Consider the following 18,314-nt stretch of genomic DNA (forward strand, 5'->3'; position numbering starts at 1 on the left):
AGGCTGAGCAGAGAGCTACAATATATTAACATTTCATGTTTGTTATTTTTTCTTCCGTAGCTCCAGGTCTCACTGCTATTGTTGGTGGACGTCCTCGGGTGTGAGTGTTACATTTCTGCTCTGTGCTGTATTGCTTTTCTTGACATTATGATTGGTTATAATTCCTATTTTGAAGGCCCCATATTCTTTTTAGAATATTGTCCACTGAATTCTACTGTATTGTTTAACTATTTAATGTGTATAGATGCCTTCAAACATACAATGTATTAGTATGTTGAATTTAAGCTCCCGATGCCTTTGTTCTTGTAGGAGATATACCACAGCCTGATGTATTTGGCAGTGGTTTACTCCACTTTTTCCAATGAAAACCCAGGAACACTTGCCCTATAAGCGCTTGAAGAGGAATAAAGATTGGCTGAACGAGCTTTTGGCCAACCAACATCTAAGGTGTCTGGCCATCTTTATGGAAGGGGAAATCCTCTATAAATGATTGAAATACAAACATGTCTTCCATACATAGCACAGAACACAGAGATGGATGAGATGTATTTCTGCTCGTCATTCCTTAGTTGGCACACTGATGGAAGCAGCAGCATGAAGGAAATTATGCAACAGTACTAAATTGTGTAGATGTGAATCCAGAACTGGAGTGAGGTGAAAGACTTATTAGAAAGCTCAGCACCATCTTTCTGTCTTCCTCGGTTTTCTTTATCACTCTACTCCTCAATTCACCTCACTCCCTCTATAAAGTATAATGGAAGGTGTATCTTGGCTCCTTAGGATTCTTTTACATTTACCGTGTTTTTGCTGGCCATTTTTGCTGCCCCAATAGATTTCTATGGGGCCATCTGCAAGGAGTTTGTATGTTCTCCCTGTGTTTGCGTGTTTCCCATCAGGGACAGTGATGATAAAGTCTGTAATTTGCTGTGGAATTAATGGCGCTATATAAGGGAATAAATACACCTATTGTCAAACTAGAAAAAACATCAACATACTGATTATCAGAACAGTAAAGCGCTGTGGAATATGTTTGCGCTATATATGAAAATAAAGATTATTATTATTAACTCTAATTTCTCTAATGGAAAGGCCTGCTTAATTTAAGAGTATTTCCTGGATTTGTCTTTGAAAGAGCTGCATGAGCATATAAATAGTTTGAGTTGGTGATATCCTGCAGATATATTCCCCTTTAGTTGGGCATGTTCATTAGACTTGGCCCCTTAGTGACTGAGCCAATTTGCAGCTTAATGACCAGGCCAATTTTTACAATTCTGACCACAGTCACTTTATGAGGTTATAACTCTGGAACACTTTAACGGATCCCGCTTATTCTGAGAATGTGTTTTCATGACATATTGTACTTCATGTTAGTGGTAAAATTTCTTCGATATGACTTGCGTTTATTTATGAAAAAAGGAAATATGGCAAATTTTTAAAATTTTGCAATTTTCCAACTTTTAATTTTTATGCCATTAAATCAGAGAGATATGTCACACAAAATACATAATAAATAACATTTCCCACATGTTTCCTTTACATCAGCATAATTTTGGAAACAAAACTTTTTTGTTAGGAACTTATAAGGGTTAAAAGTTGACGAGCGATTTCTCATTTTTACAACAAAATTTACAAAACCATTTTTTTTAGGGACCACCTCACATTTGAAGACACTTTGAGGGGTCTATATGGCAGAAAGTAACACCATTCTAAAATCTGCACCCCTCAAGGTGCTCAAAACCACATTCAAGAAGTTTATTAACCCTTTACGTGCTTTACAGGAACTGAAGCAATGTGGAAGGAAAAAATAACACTTAATTTTTTTTTACAAACATTTTATTTCAGAACCAATTTTTTTTTATTTTCACAAGTTTAAAAAGAGAAAATGAACCACAAAATGTGTTGTGCAATTTCTCCTGAATATGCCGATACCCCATATGTGGGTATAAACCACTGTTTGGATGCACGGCAGAGCTCAGAAGGGAAAGAGCGCCATTTGACTTTTTCAGTGCAGAATTGGCTGGAATTGAGATCGGATGCCATGTTGCATTTGGAGAGCCCCTGATGTGCCTAAACAGTGAAAAAAAAACCCACAAGTAAGACCATTTTGGAAACTAGAACCCTTATATAATTTATCTACATGTGTGGTGAGAACTTTGAACACCCAAGTGCTTCATAGAAGTTTATAACGTAGAGCCGTGAAAATAAAAAATCATATTTTTTCCACGAAAATTATGTTTTCACCCTCAAAATTTTTACTTTCCCAAGGGTAACAGGAGAAATTGGACCACAAAAGTTGTTGTGAAATTTGTCCTGAGTAGTGTTGAGCATTCCGATACTGCAAGTATCGGGTATCGGCCGATACTTGCTGTACTGGAATTCCGATACCGACATCCGATATTTTTTCAATATCGGGCATGGGCATCGGAATCGGAAGTTCAAAGTTGATTGACAGCCGAAATGACGTCATCATGATGCGCGGTGTGTGCGCATCATGATGCGCCGTCATTTCGGGCCTTCCGGGGGTCTCTACCGGCCTGCCGGGGGGCTGTGTGGACTGCCCGGGGTCTGTACCGGCCTGCCGGTGGTCTGTGCACCCTGTGGGGGTCTGTACCGGCCTGCCGGGGGGCTGTGCCGGCCTGCCGGGGGGCTGTGCTGATGTCCGGGGGTCTGTGCAGGCATCGTCCGATGGGACTACAAGTCCCATCGGGCGATGCCTGCTACCATGACAGTGATTGACACATTAGCCAATGATGGGACAGTAGTAGTCCCATCATCCGGCTAATGTGTTAAATGTTTAAAAAAAATATATATATATATACTACATACATACTACATACATACTACATGCATGCTACATACATACTACATGCTACATACATACCACATATATACTACATGCATGCTACATACATACTACATGCTACATACATACTACATATATACTACATGCATGCTACATACATACTGCATGCTACATACATGCTACATGCATGCTACATACATACTACATACATACTACATGCTACATACATACCACATATATGTAGTATGCATGTTGCATGCATGTAGTATATATGTAGTATGTATGTTGCATGCATGTAGTATATATGTAGTATGTATGTTGCATGCATGTAGTATATATGTAGTATGAATGTAGCATGTATGTAGTATGCATGTTGCATGTAGTATATATGTAGTATGTATGTTACATGTAGTATATATGTAGTATGCATGTTGTATGTATGTATGTAGCATGTATGTAGCATGTAATTTTTTTTTTTTTTTACATTCAACACATTAGCCGGATGATGGGACTACTACTGTCCCATCATTGGCTAATGTGTCAATCACTGTCATGGTAGCAGGCATCGCCCGATGGGACTTGTAGTCCCATCGGACGATGCCTGCACAGCCCCCCGAAGCCTGCACAGCCTCCCCGGCAGGCCGGCACAGCCCCCCGGAGCCTGCACAGACCACCGGCAGGCCGGCACAGCCCCCCGGCAGGCCAGCACAGCCCACCGGAGCCTGCACAGACCACCGGCAGGCCGTCACAGCCCCCCGGCAGGCCGGCACAGACCACCGGAGCCTGCACAGACCCCCTGGCAGGCCGGCACAGCCCCCCGAAAGGCCCGTACAGACCCCATAGAGGCTGTACAAGGCAAAAATAGGGTTTTTCTTATTCCGATACCGGAAGTCCCATAGACTTGAATGGGACTTCCGGTATTGGAATCGGCGATACCGATACTTTTTTTTAAGATCGGCCGATCCATTCCGATCCGATACTTTGAAGTATCGGACGGTATCGCTCAACTCTAGTCCTGAGTACGCTGATACCCCATATGTGGGGTGGAACCATTGTTTGGGCGCATGGCAGAGCTTGGAAGGAAAGGAACGCCATTTTGGAATGCAGACTTTGATGGAATGGTCTGTGGGCGTCATGTTGCATTTGCAGAGCCCCTGATGTGCCTAAACAGTAGAAACCCCCCACAATTGACCCCATTTTGGAAACTAGACCCCCCAAGGAACTTATCTAGATGTGTTTTTGAGAGCTTTGAACCCCCAAGTGTTTCTCTAAAGTTTATAACGCAGAGCCGTGAAAATAAAAAATCATTTGTTTTTTCCACAAAAATGATTTTTTAGCCCACAATTTTTTAATTTCACTAGGGTAACAGGAGAAATTATACCCCAAAAGTTGTTGTCCAATTTGTCCTGAGTACCCTGGTACCCCATATGTGGGAGGACTACTGTTTGGGCACACGTCGGGGCTCGAAGGGGAAGTAGTGACATTTTTGGAATGCAGACTTTGATGGAATGGTCTGCAAGCGTGATGTTGCATTTGTAGAGCCCTTGATGTGACTAAACAGTAGAAACCCCCACATGTGACCCAATTTTGGAAACTAGACCCCCCCCAAGGAGCTTATCTAGATGTGTGGTGAGCACTTTGAACTCCTAAGTGCTTCACAGAAGTTTATAACGCAGAGCAGTGAAAATAAAAAATCTTTTTTTTTTCCACAAAAGTGACTTTTTTTAGCTCCCAATTTTTATTTTCCCAAGGGTAACAGGAGAAATTAGACCCCCCAAAGTTGGTGTACAATTTGCCCTGAGTACGCTGATGCCCCATATGTTGAGGTAAACCACTGTTTAGGCACGCGTCTGGGCTCGGAAGGGAGGCAGCACCGTTTGACTTTTTGAACGCAAAATTGGCTGGAATCAATGGTGGCGCCTTGTCGTGTTTGGAGACCCCCTGATATGCCTAAACAGTGGAAACCCCTCAATTCTAACTCTAACCCTAAACCCAACCCTAATCATAACCCTAACCACAAACCTAACCCCAACACACCCCTAACCCTAATCCCAACTCTAACCCCAGCACACCCCTATCCCTAATCCTAACCCTAATTCCAACCCTAACCCTAATTCCAATCCGAACCCTAATTCCAACCCTAACACTAACTCACTTTAGCCTAACTAACCCTAATGGAAAAATGAAAATTAAATATATTTTCTTTATTTCATTATTTTTCCCTAACTAAGGGGGTGATAAAAAGGGGGTTATTTACTTTTTTTTTATTTTTTATTTTTTTTATTTTGATCGCTGTGATAGTCTATCACAGTGACAGAAATGAACCAATAGGAAAAATCTTCCTATTGTTGCCAGGTGCCGGACGGAAGATCTCGGCAGGCGCACTGCGCATGCACCCGTCATTTACTTCCCGGAAGAAGATGGCGGCGCCCATGGGAGGGGAGCAAGAGGACCGAGGTGCACAGGGGGGATCGGGGACCCTATTTGTTTGTCCTCTGAATTGCTATCAAGTCAGAGGAGAGAGAAATTAAATGGCACATTGGACTTATTTTTTTTGCGGTTGCCGTTATACGGTTAATAACTGCGATCGCAAAACCGGGGTCGGTAAAAACCGATCCGAATCATGTTCTCTGGGGTCTCGGCTACCCCCAGCAGCTGAGACCCCGGAGAAAATCCAACTCTGGGGCGTGCTATACACTTTTTCCACAGTGCCATTAATTAACGGCGCTGTGGAGTACCATACCCTTAACTACCACCGTTAAAAGGCGTATTGGCGGTCGTTAAGGGGTTAGATAGCTGTCGACTGAAAGATCACAACTCCTCCATACAATGGAATGCTTAGTTTGGCCAAGCAAAAGAGAACTGTTGCCAGGCTCCTCTAGCAGAAGCTTGTTTCTTTTCCAAAGGAAAAAGATCTTAAGTTGGAAATCTAAAAGTCAGATAATTCTCTTCCCCTATATCATCTGTTGGGGGAGAGTCAGTAAGCTCCCCATACACATTGGGTTGTTGGCCATAGATTGGCACGTTCTGATTATTTGTTTAATGTGTATGGAGGCCTTTTGTTTGCAGGACCCATGAAGTAAAGCTGGTTGAATGGTTCCTTCTGCAGTTTGACGTAACAGGCTCAATGCTGTTGGAAGGGGATCCCAAAAGATGGTTCCCTAATACTACTTATGGTGAAAGGGTTTTCAACTCCTTAACATTCATTTCATGCAGCACCTATCTGATGCTGACCAGAAGGACAAACCACACCATTTAGTAAAGTGACATATCTTTTCGCGTTACCTTGATATATGGAGACAATTTTTCATAGTATCGTTATACTGTCATTGAATGAATATTATTCTGGAGTTGTGGATCACTAATGACCTTCATTTACCATCACAGGTCTCCTGTTCTGAAACCATTTTTCTTCCTGTACCCCAGGAAATATGTGAATGTGAGTGTATTTGAGTATTACGTATCTAATATTTATTGAATGAAAATGCATAGCAGCGGAAAATAGGAGAACGAGTTACACAGGAAAAAAGAAGGAAAAGGATCCATATGCTATTTTTGATAAATAGGTTTTGATCTTTATTTCATACGGTTTAGTAAGCGGATTGTCCAGACAATTAAAAGATAGTGCCTATTCTGGCGCATTTCTGGCCGAAGCCCTTAGTCATAGTGCCCATTCTATCATAGTGCCCTTTCTACGCATATTCTATATTTTAATTGTCTGGACAATCCGCTTTTTAAACCGTGTGAAATAAAGATCAGAACTGGCCATATGGATCATTTTTCCTCTTTTTTTTTTTTTTTTTCTGTGAATTTTCCGGCGGTCAAACGATTTGTATCCAAGCTATACCAGTGAGGAGCAAACGTCCATGCCTTACATGGTGAGGCTTATTTCCACTCTTCTCTTTTTGTGTTTTTTCCCTTTAGGAAAACAAGTTAGTTTATCGAAATGAATATAAACTACATCAATCAGGCATAAGTTGTTCTCCAAGTAGATTTACTTTAATAATAAGTCCTTTCCCTACACATTTAGCAGTTGGATTACATTTCTCAATGTTCAACCATACGTTGTGAATGATCCTGTTGATCTTGCCCTCCTCTCAGCTATTTTATTCATAGTAGAGTTTGTGAGCAAATGCGTTTGTATTTAGGTTTTAGTTTCCTAGGAAAACTTTTTGGCAGCCAAAAAATCTGAGACCCAGCACACAGAACTAATGGAAATGGCCATGCTCTTGTTTGGCTTATTCTTTTACTATAATTGGACACAATTGACCTTTTTAGTCAGTACGGAAGTCATGGGACCCATTCTTCCTATAGGTGGAATGTCTCCCCATCAGACATTTACAGATATGACATTCGTATCAAAAGTCAGAATACGCCTTTAGGTCTTAGATCTTTATAATCAGCTATTGAATGTCCCAATTTGAAGTCTTTTGTTTTTATATGTATTTCAGATTGATATTTTCATGGATGGAAAACATATAGAAAAATTTGTGGATGATCATTCTTTCACTGTGGATGAATACATATCTGCCGTGGAGCCTGTAACACCAGAAGTGCCCAAAGGTATTGAGACAATAGATTCTTAAACAACTCTTCTTACTTTGATTAGTTGCAGATGAATGGTCTTCATAGGTATAACCAATTCTAGAGTCTGTAAGAATGGGAGCTGCTCCTATTGTGTCTCACAGTGGGGAGTCCCAACGCAGAACCCCCCATCCCTTCTATGATATACAGTACATATGGCATAACAGGAATTGTGGATAGAATGTTGTCTTTAGAAGATAAACCCTTCAGCTGGAATCTACAACCAAGCAGATCCCCCATGAAGGTGTATTCCCGTCACAGTAAGTGATGGCATAACATTAGAACACGGCATCACTTTGATTGCTTTGGTTGAGGGGGATTCAAGCCTTTTCTGATATAGCTACAGCTTTGCTTCAGTGTTCCGTCCACTTCTGTATTTTCACTGCAAAGTTCCTGGACCACTTGTCAAAACACTGTTTGTTTCATTTTGCTGCACAGCCAGGCAGCTGAGTGTGCCGCTGTGCAGGAAAATCTTACTGGAACACATGTCTTTTTCATTCTTGTGATTGGTGGTGGTCTCAAATGTTATATCCCTAGAAATCATTAAGATGGTTATCCATCTCCTTAAACTTTCATATTTCGAAGTTAGAGGTGTCAGCCACAAGTGTCATGTTAACCCAGCAGTTATACCAATGTCATGATCCAGACTGGAGTTGGAGTCCTGTTTTCCCTTTTTCCTGATCTGTTCATGAAGGGGTTAACCCTTCTCAGCCTCAATCTGGGTTCAGGTTTGATATTTATTGCCGCTGCTTCCTGCAGGCTATGTCAGTTATAGTTTTGACTAGGGCTGCTGTAGCTGTCTCTGATTGCTCTGCTTTGTCCTCCTGCATTTGCTGGCTGAACCCGTGTCTCTGTTTTCCCCATTCCTGTTTTGACTCAGTGTTCCCCTTTAGTGTATTGACCTCCCGGTTCTGACTTGGCTGACCTTCTCGGCTTGCCTCTGACCATGAGTTTGTTTATTCCTTTTTGTACCACGCTACAGTGTGTTGCTTGACTCGGCCTATCTGACTAATCTGCTACCACCTGTGGTAGCCGGGCTGCTGCATAGCAATCCTGCTCTGATTGGGTGCAGTTCTGCGTCCACTCTACTGCCATCTAGTGGAGCCTGCATTGCAGCAGACTGACAACCAATATATGACATGTTATTGATGGGTACCATGTCAACAGTGCTTTTTACCTCTTCATATGGAAGGGAGAAGCGCTGTAAAACCCCTTCAGAACAGGACAATTTTTCATTTTTGCATTTTGTTTTTTTGATTTTTTTTTTTTCACCTACCTTTTTTTTTCAAGAGCACAAACGTTTTAAAATTTTTCAAGATAGCCTTATGAGGGCTGTTTTTTCATGGAACAAGTTGATGCTTTGAATGACACCATTCATTTTATCATAATGAAAAATGTAGTGAAAAAAATAGTAAAGAAAAATTCCATGTCCTGTGAAGTGATGATAAAAACAAACGAAAAACAAAATGCAATTCTTAATTGCAAATATTCTTACATCAGGAATTTACGCATGTAGCAATAACAATTTCTTTTTTCAATATTTACATATTTGGGGAAAAGGAGGGAGTGATTATAATGTGTGTAGTGTAAGGCTGTGTGCCCACGAAGCGTTTTTTAAGCGTTTCTGCAGCGCTTTTAGACAAGCGATTCTGCTGCAGAAACTCTTAAGAAAAGCATTCCATGGATTTCTAATGGAAAACGCACATGTTGTGCCAATGGTGCGTTTTTAACCGCTGCGGAAACGCTTAGCGATTAAAAACGCAGCATGTTCATTAATTTTGCGGAATCGCACGCAATTCCGCATACCATCAATTATATGGGCAAAAACGCTTAGGAAAACGCATGCAAAAACGCTTGACAAATGCTTACAAAAGCGCGTAAAAAAAACGCATGCGTTTTACCGGGAGCAGGGTGTGCAATTCTGCTCAGGTTTATTCTGCTTCAGAATCGCTACGTGGGCACATAGACTAACAAATAATTACTTGATCCTGTGATTTATTATCACCTAAACAATGCACTGAAGTAAAATAGTATTGTAGAGTATTGTGAAATAGGCTGGCCTTCGTAGAACTCTCATTGCAGACATGGGGGTCCTTTGTTGCTATGGCAACAAATAGGCACACTGTGCTCCAGTTGCCCAGTGGCCATTAGAAATGATGTAGGGATTTAAATGCTGCAGTCACCATTGATAGTTCTGATTTGGATCATTTTAAATGCTGATGGCTCTGATTGCATTAGTTACTGCTGAGTGCCAGCTATGCAACACAGCAAGGTTCTGCACTACATGGTGCAGGCTCAGCTCCTGAGCCTGCTTGGAACTTTGCTCTTGAGCCAAACTCATACAGTAATTCCACATGGCCGGTACTTGCATCACGCATATGTGTGACTGGCACCCTATGAAAACCATGTGTGTTCATTTAGAATAGGTAGCAACCACCCCCTCCATAAATGGTAAGTGTGTGAGTGGTTGTTTCATCAGTATTTTCCCTTCACCCATGACAGCACACCTGAGAGAGGGATCCGCCCCGCGACAGGAACCTACTGAGATATAAGGGGTGGCACCTCTCCCCCCCCCCCCCCCTTCAGGTGGGTTCCTGTCCTGGAGGGAATCCCACTGTCAGCGGTGCCTGTCATGGGTAAAGGTCCCAGGCCCGTCCCGGCGTGGGAAGAACAGGGTGCCTGTAGCACCGGCCATTGGGTCCTGGAAGCACAGTCCCCGGTGATCCCTGGGGCTCTGGATTCGTGTGGGCTCCTGGAGGCTCCACCGCTTCTCGCTCCCCCAGAGCACCTAGCGAGGGAGAGCCGCGGGCGTCTTCCGGCCGCTGACATCGCGGCGCAAGGGATCATGGGCGCGCCGGCTGACGTCAGCTAGGCGACGGTGTCATGGCGCCGGGTGCGAGGCCGGCTTTTCTGAAGCGGTCGGCCAGCAGTCGCAGGGGGGAGGGGAGAAGACACCCACCCGGACGGAGGCGGTATATTTAAACAGGAAGAGCGGCATAGCGGGCAGGCAAACATGGAGTCAGAGCAGGAGCGATCGCCGTCTCCACCGACTCTCGCAGCCCTCCGGCCGCAAGCATGGAAGCCGTTCAAGCAGCAGTCGCCCCAGCCGCAGGTCGGGGGACTCCTCAAGATCCAGAGAGCATAGATCTCATGCTCCGACACAGCCTCTGAGTCCGGTACCCTTGATTACGGGTGGTGAGTAATCTTCATGAATGCTAGCAATCTGTTAATACGGGTTCCCTGTTGTATGTTTAACCCCGTAGGAAAAGCCTAAGAAAGCGGAGAGCAAGTAGAACAATAGGGATTGTGCCATATGTAAAAGCCCCCTAGCAAGAGACTGGCAGAAAGACCTCTGCGCCAGTTGCATCCAGCGAACTATGGCAGAAGAAGCGCTTAGTTTCGCAACCAACCTTATATCGGCCATTAGGTCAGAGATGGAAGGTTCAATTAAGGCTTTGTTGAAAAAAGGGAAAAAGAGTAGGAAGAATCCCCCTAGTTCCACGTCAGGCTCCTCCTTGGCTTTGTCTCAGACCGAACACCCATCCTCCTCATACTCCTCAGATAGTGACATGGGTGGTAAGCCATGTTTTCCAGTAGAAGACACGGATGCTCTCCTCAAGGCCTCAGGGCAATGATGGGCCTACAGGAAGAAAAAACGGCTAAATCCCTGGAGGATGTCATGTTTGGGGGACTACAAGAGAGGAAAAAATGGACCTTTCCAGTTAATGAAAAGGTCCAAGCACTCATTGAGAGAGAATGGAGGCAACCCGAGAGATCAGGGGCTCTTCCCTCCTCCTCTAAGAGACTGTACCCCTTTGAGCACAAGGATGCAGAAATATGGGACAAGGTCCCAAAGATCGACGCAGCGGTGTCCAGGTCTTCCAAAAAATCGGCTCTGCCCTTGGAAGACTCAGGGGTTCTTAGGGACCTGCTAGACAAAAAAGCAGATTCCTATCTAAGGCATGCATGGGAAGCAGCAGCAGGAGGATTGAAGCCGGCAATAGCGGGCACCTGCACGGCACGTTCCCTATTGGTTTGGCTGCAGCAGTTAGAGAGACTAGCGTCAAAAGTCCCAAGAGAAAAAATACTGGCAGATGTGTATCTTCTGCACGGGGCAGCAGCTTTTTTGGCAGACACCTCGGCGGACTCTGAGGTTGACATCTAGGGCGGTAGGATTATCAAATGCCGCCAGATGCGCGTTGTGGCTTAAAGGCTGTCCAGGTGACCTACAGTCTAAAGCTAAACTGTGCTCTCTCCCCTACGATGGTCATTTTTTATTCGGGAAAAATTTAGATGATATCTTGGAGAAAGCAAGCGATAGAAAGGCTTTCCCAGATTCCCAGCAGATCAGAGAAGGCCGCCCTTTCGAAGAGGAAGATTCAACAGGGGTCGTCCTCCGGCCGATAGAAGAAGATGGGAAGATAAAAGAAAAAAGGAGTCCGGATTTATGTTTGGTGGAGGCACCTCCACTTCAAAAATATCCCCACAATGACGCCAGCATTCTGGTAGGGGGGAGATTGGCGCTATTTTCTCAGGCCTGGGGAAAGATCTCTTCCAATACCTGGATCCTATGCATCATAAGAGAAGGCCTGAAGATCCCCTTTATTCGCCAGCCAAAAGCAACGTTTGTCGTTACCTCTATCAGGAAAGCGATCGAAGAACAGCTGGCCTTAGAATCAGAAATCCTGAACCTGGTAGACAAGCAGGTCCTTTCCGAAGTCCCGAACATACAGGAGGGAGCGGGGTTCTATTCCCCCCTTTTTCTGATAAAAAAAAAAACCAGATCAGTCCTTCAGGACAATCATAAACCTCAGAGGCCTCAATCGGTGGATAAAAAATCAGACCTTCAAGATGGAATCGGTAGGTACAGCCATAAAACTGCTGCATCAAGATTGTTTTATGGCCGTAGTTGATTTAAAGGATGCATACCATCACATCCCCATCCACCCAGGTTATCAAAAATACTTGAGAGTAGCTCTCTATATCCAGGGTGTGCACAGGCAATTTCAATTCAGGGCTCTTCCATTCGGCATATCTATAGCCCCGAGGGTCTTTACCAAAGTCGTAGCGGAGGTGACAGCCTTCCTCCGAATTCACGACACAGTCATAATGCCCTATTTGGACGATTTCCTAATAGTGGGCAGCTCAGAAGACCACTGTATGGCACAGTTGAGCCGGGTGACCGACACCCTACAGGAACTAGGGTGGATGATAAATTTCAAAAAATCGAGACTGCAGCCCCTAAGAAAACAGACCTTTCTAGGATTTATCCTGGATTCAGAGGAGCAAGCTTTCTGCTACCGGAGACGAAGATAGAAAAGGTGGAGAAGGTGACCTTGGCTGCCCGAGACCAACCTCATGTGACATTGAGAAACGCGATGTCTCTACTAGGTACCCTGACGTCCTGTATTCCGGTGGTCAGGTGGGCTCAATTTCACACCCGACAGCTTCAGGGGGAGGTTCTGTCAGCACAAAGATCGCTGAGAGGGCGTTTAGAAGGAAGACTGGAGCTTTCCTTAGAGGTCAGAGACTCTCTCAACTGGTGGCTAGACAGGACAAACTTGGTTTCAGGAATGCCATGGGACAGACAGACAACCGATATAATACTGACAGACGCGAGCTCCTCGGGGTGGGGGGCACACCTAAGGGGTCATATGGCCCAGGGTTCCTGGAGGCCTGAAGAGATGGGCGCATCTTCCAACCTGAGAGAACTGTGGGCAGTGAACAAAGCCCTGAGCCACTTTATTCCCCTACTCAGGGGCCACAATGTCTGGATCATGTCGGACAACAAAGTAACAGTGGCGTACATCAATCACCAGGGGGGTACAAGATCACACTCCCTAATGAAGGCAGCCAGTGACATTTTGTACAGAGTGGAACAGCACCTACACTCCCTAACAGCATTGCACATAAAGGGGGCAGAAAATATAGAGGCCGATTTCCTGAGCCGCAATACTCTGAGACAAGGAGAATGGGCTCTAAATCGGTCCGTTTTTTCAAAAAATAATACAGCTTTGGGGGAACCAGTGATAGACCTCTTTGCCAACAAAAACAACAGGCAAGTAGAGAGGTTTTGCTCACTAAACCCAAGGGAAAAACCATGGGCAGTGGACGCATTGCAGATTCCGTGGGACTTCAGACTAGCCTATGCGTTCCCCCCAGTGGCCCTGATCCCAACAGTAGTCAGAAAGATCAGGAACGATCAAGCCAGGGTGATCCTAATAGCCTCATTTTGGCTAAAAAGGCCCTGGTTCGCTCTGCTATGAATGATGTCCCTCTCAGATCCATGGGTTCTGACAGAAATCCCGGACCTAATAGCGCAAGGTCCAATATTCCACGCTCAGGTCAAGGGATTCCATCTGACGGCGTGGAATTTGAAAGGTCACTTCTAAGGGATAGAGGGTTCTCTCCCGGATTGGTGGCCACTCTGCTAAAGAGTAGGAAGCTGGTGACGACTAATATCTACGGCAGATCATGGAATAAATTCCTGCAATTCCTAGGTAAGCCGTTAGAACAAGAACCCCCGATTAGTGCCATTGTGGAATTTTTACAATCAGGATTGCAGCTGGGGTTAGCGGTAAACACTCTTAAAGTTCAAGTATCTGCACTAGGTGCGCTCTATAACTGCAACTTGGCAGCAAATAGATGGGTAGCCAGATTTATCAAATCCTGCCATAGGTCTAGGCCTATCCCAATACCGAGAATAGCCCCGTGGGATTTAAACCTGGTACTAGAGGCCCTTACAAAAGAACCATATGAGCCTATACAACAACTACCCATAAAATATCTTACCCTAAAAACGATCATTTTAGTGGCCCTTACATCGGCCCGTAGAGTAAGCGACTTGCAGGCTCTCTCAGTGAATCCACCATATACACAAATTTTTCAGGACAGGGTTGTATTAAAAACGGACCCCGCTTATCTACCTAAGATTTCCATCGAAGTCAGGAGATTATCCTTCCATCCTTTTGTGAAAATCCAAAGCATCCAGGGGAGGAAAAATTCCATAATTTGGACATTAAGAGAGCCCTGCTAGAATATATATCTGTCAATAGCCAGTGGAGGAGGTCCCAGTCCCTATTCGTAGCTTTTCAGGGTGCCAGGAAAGGCTATGGGGTTTCAGAAGGGTCTATTGCCAGATGGATTAGGGAGGCCATTAGTGTAGCCTAGTCAGCTAGTGGTGTTCCGATTCCTGACGGCATCAAGGCTCATTCCACCAGAGCCGTGGCAACCTCCTGGGCTGAAAAGGCAGAGGTATCGATTGAACAAATTTGTAAGGCTGGTACCTGGGCCTCACCTTCAACCTTCTTTAAGCACTATAGATTAAACCTATCCTCCTCGACTGACTTAACCTTTGATAGAAGGGTGCTACAAGCGGTGGTCCCTTCCTAAGGTGTTTCGAAGTCTAAAAAATCTCTCAAGTGTGCTGTCATGGGTGAAGGGAAAACCACCATGGTTACTTACCGGTAGCCGGTTTTTCCAGAACCCATGACAGCACCTGTATATTCCCCCGCCCTTTCACCATATGGGTGTGCACGATTAGTAGGGTGCATTTGTGTGATGTGGTGTTGGATTAACATGTAACTAACTGGGAAGTCCTCTCATGCTCTGTAACCAACTGAAGCGGGGGAGAGGTGCCGCCCCTTATATCTCAGTAGGGTCCTGGCGGGGTGGATCCCTCTCTCAGGTGTGCTGTCATGGGTTCCGGAAATACCGGCGACCGGTAAGTAACAATGTTGGTTTTGCGCTTTTATTACGGAGTTCTGCTGCATTCTTGTCACAGCCCACCAGGTGAGGTGGATCCTCTCAAGCCCCAGGTCTGGGTGGCCATATGGACTCTGGGTGTTTATGCAGCGAACAGGAAGGCACACAGGCAGCAAGGACTGTAAAGCATTATCAGGAATCCAGGGTCAGCAGGGCAGTTGCAGTGGAACTCAGCAGGGATGCAACTACAAATGCAAAATAGCCCAAATGGTGGAGCACACCTAACATAGGACTAGGATTCTTTGAAACTCAATCCCAAAACACAGGTGTGTGTCAGTGGGCTGTAAATAGGTCTAAGAAGATTTATCATGATCCACGCCGAGCAACTTGCAAAATCTGACATGGACCACAACATAGGGCAGCGGACCCAGGAGGAAGGAAGTTTTTTCTGTGATTGTTTTTTCAAGGGTTGAGTGATGGCATATCTTAGTGATACACCATTACTGACTAAAATAGGAATACAACTTAAAAAGGACCTTTCACCAAATTTGTCATGTTATACTGAACTTCCAATGTAAAAGTGGCTGCAAAGCAAAATAAAGTGTGTGTTTTTTCTTTCCCAATTATGCTTCTCCAGATATTTTAGTAATCAAAGTATTTGGCATTGATGTCAGTCTGTCATGAATCTCACTCCCTGAGAAACCTTATGTAAGCAATGATCAGGGTGTGTTCGTCTTTCCTATGAGTGTTTCTACCTGCTTATGATTGGTCAGCATGATACAGGGAGAAGAAGTACACACCCCCAGTGAAAATTGTCTGACAAGATCCACTTGGACTTAATAAAAGTATTTAGCACCCAATGAGTTAAATTTTGGCTGCTAATACCCCCGCAACAAAGAAATGAAATTTTTAAAAAACTTTGTTTTATTCCTCTTTGCAGACAATATTATATCATGTGTCCAGTTTAACATGACAAATTTGGCAAAACAATAACTGTGAGATGTGTATAGTGATTTTTTTTCTAGTGGGAGCTGTTAAGCTTTTTCAGGGCAGTTTTACATGCTTGAGTGCTATTGAAAAGTGTGCAGCATTTTCTAATTCCTGTGCCCCTGACCTGATTGACTTAGTAATTGCAGCAACTCCTTTTGATACATGAGACCTGTTGCCATGGGGGCTTTTTAACTAATTAGACCTGGAGGCACCATAAGTCGCACACATCTATTTTATTGGTTGTTATTGATGCTAATGTTTGTAATTACACAGTATAGCTCACATCTGCTCATTGGTCTTATTGGCTTATTTCTTCAGACTTGCCAAGTGGTCCTTATTCATATCGTTTAGAGGAACTCGCTTACACCAGAAGTGGGGACAAGGGAAACATTGCTAACATAGGTAATTATACTTTCTTTACTTCAGTAGTTACAACATTTAGGGTTTCTGTCGGTCTATTGGTATGACCCTATTCACACTCATTTCTAAATCATATGTAATATTTTTGTACTTCACGTATTCCGTGTAATGCATTTAATATGTAGTTTGCACAATTTCAGTTTTCTGGCTCAGTTGGGTCTATCCAGATGCCAGATGTACCATAGGGTGTTGAATATAATCCAATGAATCCATATGGTTCACCTCTGAAGGACCTCCAGGCTCCATAAATGAAAACTGACTCTATCTGCTGCAGTTCATTTGTAGTGAGAGGTCTGTCTTATTTTTGTATTGTAGGTGTTGTGGCTCGTCACCCATTGTATTACCCTTACCTTAAAAGAGCACTTACATCAGAAGTTGTAGAAGATTACTTCCTGCATCTACTACAAAGAGACGGGTCTGGTGAGCATCTTGTGGACAGGTACGTGCCTCTACTGAGTAGTGTATTGGGGCACTGATTCATTTAGTGATGCTTCCGGTAACTTTCCGCCCCCTGGCTAAATTTGTGTATTAATATTGATGCTATGTTCAGTTTTCTGTAATTGAGATTTACACCGAATTAAACACAATATACGGTAACTGGACAGTAGGGTGCCAAGGAAAAATGAACTTTGCAAATTGGTCTCGCCCCTCAAATTTGTTCCTTTTGGCATAAGGATTCACCATGTAAAATATGTTGGTATTAAATTTAGATTTACCACTTGCTCAAGGCATGTGAATTATTCCATGTTTCTCATTTTCCACAATATTGTACACACAATAACCACTCAGTTTGTCATCATATATTTAACTGGATATACTATTTATAATTCAAAAAACCTAGAATGGCAGTAAGCACTCTATTACAGTAAAATATGCATTACGCAATTATGTACATTGTACATGTATCAGTACTTAGCCGCGTTCAGAAACGCCCAATCTATCAAAATATAAAATCAATTAATCTGATCGGTAAACGGCATAACATACCATACATCACACGAGATATGCATGACGATAAATACTAAACAAACATTTAAAACTGCAATATGATGTGCCATTGAGCAACCAGTAAATGATAACTAATCTTAAAAAAAGAAAATTATAAAATATCTATGACCAAAAAGGAACAACATTAGGAGGTAAGACCTTCAAAATATTGCGACTTAATTTTTACCATGCATTTCTTTGGCACCCTACTGGACAGCTCTTCTGCTTTTTTGTGGTTTGTTTGGACCTGTTTTTGTTGTGTTTTTTTTTTTTTTAATAGTGTCATATTTTTTGTGCATATTGATTGCTGCAGATTTTATCAGCCATATGTTTATCACAATGGCAATTTATTCCATTTCTTAGATTTTGCCAGATGAATTGGAAACTGGAATCTTATTTTTCAAAGATATTAAAAGGCTATCTGAGGTGATATTATCCACTCCATCCATCACCTTGCAAGGATTGTACTGTGCTCAACCCTGGTGAATTATCTAGAGGTCATGTTTCACTATTTATGCCTGAAAATCTATAACTATGTGGAGAATAACTTTTCCTCCTTTGTAGAGTAGACAAAAATGATAACGCAGTTTTTATACTGGAAGCAAATATGAAAGTGCAGGCTCAGGTTTGAGACCCAAAGGCAATAGATTGATGCATTGCTCACATAACCTTGTGCAAAATCAGCCATGGGATAAGGATGACAAATGAAAACCTAGTAGGACTTTCATAAGTCAGTAGTAAGAAAATGATTCTGAAATGTGTCTCACTTGGCTCTTATGTTGTAATCTTATTGATTTTCAGCAATTAAAAAATATGTATTTGGGGC

General features: G+C 43.4%; 1 protein-coding gene across 3 annotated transcripts in view; it reads left to right on the forward strand.

The window, feature by feature from the left end:
• The window catches only part of LOC141090646 (uncharacterized), a 149,856-nt gene that overhangs the window by 111,405 nt on the left and 20,137 nt on the right, over positions 1–18,314 (forward strand). For all 3 annotated transcript variants that reach the window (XR_012232418.1, XM_073576400.1, XM_073576401.1), the window contains 5 exons: positions 61–100; positions 6,191–6,242; positions 7,255–7,366; positions 16,400–16,483; positions 16,817–16,940. Coding sequence is in view for 2 of the 3 variants with exons in the window: in XM_073576400.1 (XP_073432501.1) it covers positions 61–100; positions 6,191–6,242; positions 7,255–7,366; positions 16,400–16,483; positions 16,817–16,940 (412 nt within the window). In the remaining variant the exon portion in view is untranslated. The remainder of the gene's footprint in view (positions 1–60; positions 101–6,190; positions 6,243–7,254; positions 7,367–16,399; positions 16,484–16,816; positions 16,941–18,314) is intronic.

The sequence above is a fragment of the Dendrobates tinctorius genome, unplaced genomic scaffold, assembly GCF_039654945.1.
Source record: "Dendrobates tinctorius isolate UK_male_01 unplaced genomic scaffold, ASM3965494v1 ptg000008l, whole genome shotgun sequence".
Taxonomy (NCBI): Eukaryota; Metazoa; Chordata; class Amphibia; order Anura; family Dendrobatidae; genus Dendrobates; species Dendrobates tinctorius.